The sequence below is a fragment of the Crocuta crocuta genome, unplaced genomic scaffold, assembly GCF_008692635.1.
Source record: "Crocuta crocuta isolate KB4526 unplaced genomic scaffold, BGI_CrCroc_1.0 scaffold8, whole genome shotgun sequence".
NCBI lineage: Eukaryota > Metazoa > Chordata > Mammalia > Carnivora > Hyaenidae > Crocuta > Crocuta crocuta.
In genome coordinates, this window is record NW_027532162.1 from 602,357 (window position 1) to 605,886 (window position 3,530).

Consider the following 3,530-nt stretch of genomic DNA (forward strand, 5'->3'; position numbering starts at 1 on the left):
GCTCATCTCTCTCCACCCACACCCAGCCGGGCCCCCTCACCCCCACCCTGGGAACCCCCCATGGCTCATGCTCACAAGAGCCTGGTAAGGAGGATGCCCAGCGTTCCCCTCACGAGGACGACGTGCCCACGCAGGGCTCGCACGGCCGGGGCGCCCAGGGCTTGACCTGCACTGTGTGGCCACCCCAGGCCCACACCCCCTCAGCATCTCTCCATGAGACGCACAAGCGCCCCCACACACGCCAGAAAGTAACCCAGGATCTGGCCGGCCAAGCGACCCCGAGGGAGAACCCCCCCCAGAGAAGCTGGGGGTCTGGGGGGCCCTGGGGTGGGGGCCTGGGGACTGCTGCNGGCAGCACCCCCAACACGTGTGCGTGTCAAACAAGCCGCAGCAGAGGCCTCGGGGACCCCAGCCGTTGCCTGTGTCCTCTGCCCCTCCTTTGAGGACCCCGGGTATCAGGTGCCCACACAGGCTGGCCAGGGCCTCGGAGCCTCAGCAAGAGCTCAGCTCTGCAAGTCCCCACGGGGTGGGGTGCACACGCATGCACGCACACACACGCACACATGCACACTCAGCTAGGCCGGGACCCCTGCTTTTAAAAGGCCAGAGCTTGCTGGGTGGGGCAGACCAGGGATCATCTTCCCTCCATCGCTGCCTGGGCCTGTCCCGCGAGGGCACATCCCAGCCTACCATCTGGCACTAAGGACCTGCTTTATACCTGTGACAGGCAGGTGCTGGGCCAGGGGCTTCTCCCCTTTTCCCACCCTCCAGCCCCTCAGGTGTCTGTGGATGACTTGGGGGAGCACGTATTCGACCCCTTGAGGTTTGTCTACGTTTTTCTTTTCTAGAAACTCCGTTACCAAGGTCTTTGCTGGGCCTGCCTGGCTGAGCTTAGAGGTCACCTCCTCCAGGAAGCCCTCTCTGACCACCCTGCCCATTCAGACCTCCCTGTCTGGGCCCAAGCATGGTCAGTGCTAGTACGTGCCAGGTGTGGGGCATGTCGGGGGGGGGGCGGGGGGGAGGGGACTGGGGAGGCTCCAGGAAGCAGGTGTCCTCAGCTCCCCCCGGGGAGGCTGTGTCACCACAGGCAGCCCTGTCTAAGGCAGCCGTCCCCAGGCCCACCGCCTGTGTCCCACGTACCTGCCCTTCACCGCCAGCAGCAGCGGGCTCAGTCCATCCTCATCTCGGGCGCTCACATCCACCCCTCTCTGCAACAGCATGGACACCACCTCAGGGTGACCTCCCCGGGCGGCCGCATGCAGAGGGGTCTGACCGTTAAAGTTCTCTTGGCTCAGGTCACTGCCCTGGGGGAGGCAAGGGCATGTCACCCACTGAGAGATGGGCAGGGTCGGCTGGGCAGGGTCGGGGAGGCCATGGAGAGGGGCAGGGAGGGACGGGGAGGGGTGCGGGAGTGGCCCCAGGAGTGCAGGCCCCAGGCCAGCAGAGCAGGGCCCTGGGGGGCAAAGCCAGCCTGCGTTCCCTGCCCCCCCGCCCCGGGTGGCTGGGGCTGATCCCCGAGGCGGCGGGGGCCTCACCAGCTCCACGAGTGCCTGCAGCACGTCCAGATTGCCAGCTCGGGCCGCGGCGCAGGCCAGGCCAGGAGTCAGGGCGTCGCGCACCGCATCGGCCTCCTGGGCGGAGGACAGAGGCACCCCTGGGTCCTGAGCGCGTCTGCCCCCAGGGACACAAAACCACCTCCAGGCTTCTCACCAGCTGTGCGCCCAGGGCAGGCCGCCACCCTCTGTGACCCATTTCCTCATCTGTCTCTATCGCCACAAAGGATGTCAGGACAGAGTTGCAACGGGGCGCCCATGTGGGAGCCTGGGAAGGGGCGTCTGGCCCCTCACCTGGAAGGGGTCCCCTGCACGCGTGGGCAGAGCTCCCGCAGGCTGCCTGACCCAGCCCCGGGGATGCTGTGGGGTGTCCAGGGGCTCCCCAACACGCCAGAAGGCCGGGAGCCCAGCAGGGACCCTGTAGGGAGCCCACGCCCCGCCCCGCCCCCGCTCAGCCCAGCACCCTCCGCAGGGCCTGAAGCTACTGCTCCTCTTGAGCTGTTAAGGCCCGACACAGCCACCCTAGTGACAGGCCACGTGTCCCAGCCCCTGACCACGGCCCTCCCGGGGAAGTGGCAGTGAACATGGGCAGAGCTGTCCATCACAGACCCACCCACCCCCACCCTGCAGAGGGGAGACCGTCACACGTGGGGTGACCCCGGGCAGCCCCGGCATCCAGTGCTGCTGTCTGCAGGCTCCCATGCCAGGCCTGGACACCTTGGCCAGAGGGGGGTGGGGGGGCACCAGGAGGCCCCCAGCACCCCCGTGGGCCTGAGCCAGCCTGAACCCCTAACCCCAGATCTAGAAGTATGAGCTCTGCTCCCCTGTCCCTTCCAGGTGAAAAGGGAGCTCCCAGGTGCTGTACCCGACAGGTGCGGCCGTGGAGCCGGAGCCCCAGTGCTCAGAGCCCCGCCGACCCAGCAGCAGGTGCCCTCGCCGTCCAGCACCCAGGACGGGGTGCTCACCTTGATGCAGGCCTGCCACTCACAGGCAACCCTGCATCCAGGGCTGGCACTGGCAGTCGGAAGGCCCGGGCCAGCCGAGTGTGGCCCCGCGGGGTGAGGGACCCCCTTTTGCCCACCATCCACATGTTATCAAGGCTCCGCTGAACGGTGCTGGCCCTTCCCGCGTGTAGCCCCGGGCTGAATCCTGGCAGATCTCCCCGCCTGGACTCCAGCCCCCACACAGCGGGCAGTACCTGGCTCAGGCTGAGGAGCTGCGTCACCTCCATGCCCAGCGCGCGGACAGTCGGCGAGGGCCGGTGCTCGTCCCCCGTGGGCAGCGTCATCTCCCCGCGCAGGTCCCTGGCCAGCAGCTGGAGGGAACACAGCAAGGAGAGCCCTGCAGCAGGCAGACCACCGGGCTAGGCACCCCCAGGGCACACAGCGAGGGCTGCGCAGGGCCTCGAACCCCTCAGGCCAGGCCCCATCCCTCAGGCCTGAGCTTGACCCCAGCCAGGTCCTCACAGGCTGCCCCTACCCTCCCTTCCGGTAGCTCAGGGTCTCTCAAAGACCCCCTGTGGCCTCCACCCAGGCCAGCCGTGTCAGAGGCCCTTGGGAAGGGCGGAGGTCGAGGGGGTAGCCTGGGAGCAGACCGAGGCTCCCCGAGAAAGTGGAAGAACACACAGTCTGGGCTTGGGGTTGGCAAGGGGTGGAGGGAGCCCAGGCCTCAGAGCTGGGAGGCCCCCATCCCTGCCTCTTCCTGACCCAGGCACACAGCCCACTGGGGTCCCCATGCCCATAGCCCAAGGGGCCTGTGCCCAAAGCCGAGGGGTGTGCACCTGCTTCCTGCTGTCGAGGCTCAGCCCCGGCTGGCCCAGCACGTAGGACAGCTTGGCCATGGCGGCTTCCGACGTCATGTCGAAGCCTGAGACGACACCAGCTCCCGCCACGGCCTGTGGGGAAGGGGGCACGAGCAGGAAAGGGGGCGCCCCTCGCCCTGTGCCCCCTGGGCCCACCCCCTCCCCCTGCAGCCCTC

At 68.1% G+C, this 3,530-nt stretch overlaps 1 protein-coding gene across 1 annotated transcript in view; it reads right to left on the minus strand.

Annotated features, from left to right (window-relative positions):
- ASPG (asparaginase) overlaps positions 1 to 3,530 on the minus strand; it is a 37,709-nt gene that overhangs the window by 4,166 nt on the left and 30,013 nt on the right. The window contains exons 7-10 of the mRNA XM_077776532.1: positions 3,334 to 3,452; positions 2,752 to 2,868; positions 1,536 to 1,631; positions 1,141 to 1,304 (exon numbers count right to left, since the gene is read on the minus strand). Coding sequence (XP_077632658.1) covers positions 1,141 to 1,304; positions 1,536 to 1,631; positions 2,752 to 2,868; positions 3,334 to 3,452 — 496 coding nt within the window. The remainder of the gene's footprint in view (positions 1 to 1,140; positions 1,305 to 1,535; positions 1,632 to 2,751; positions 2,869 to 3,333; positions 3,453 to 3,530) is intronic.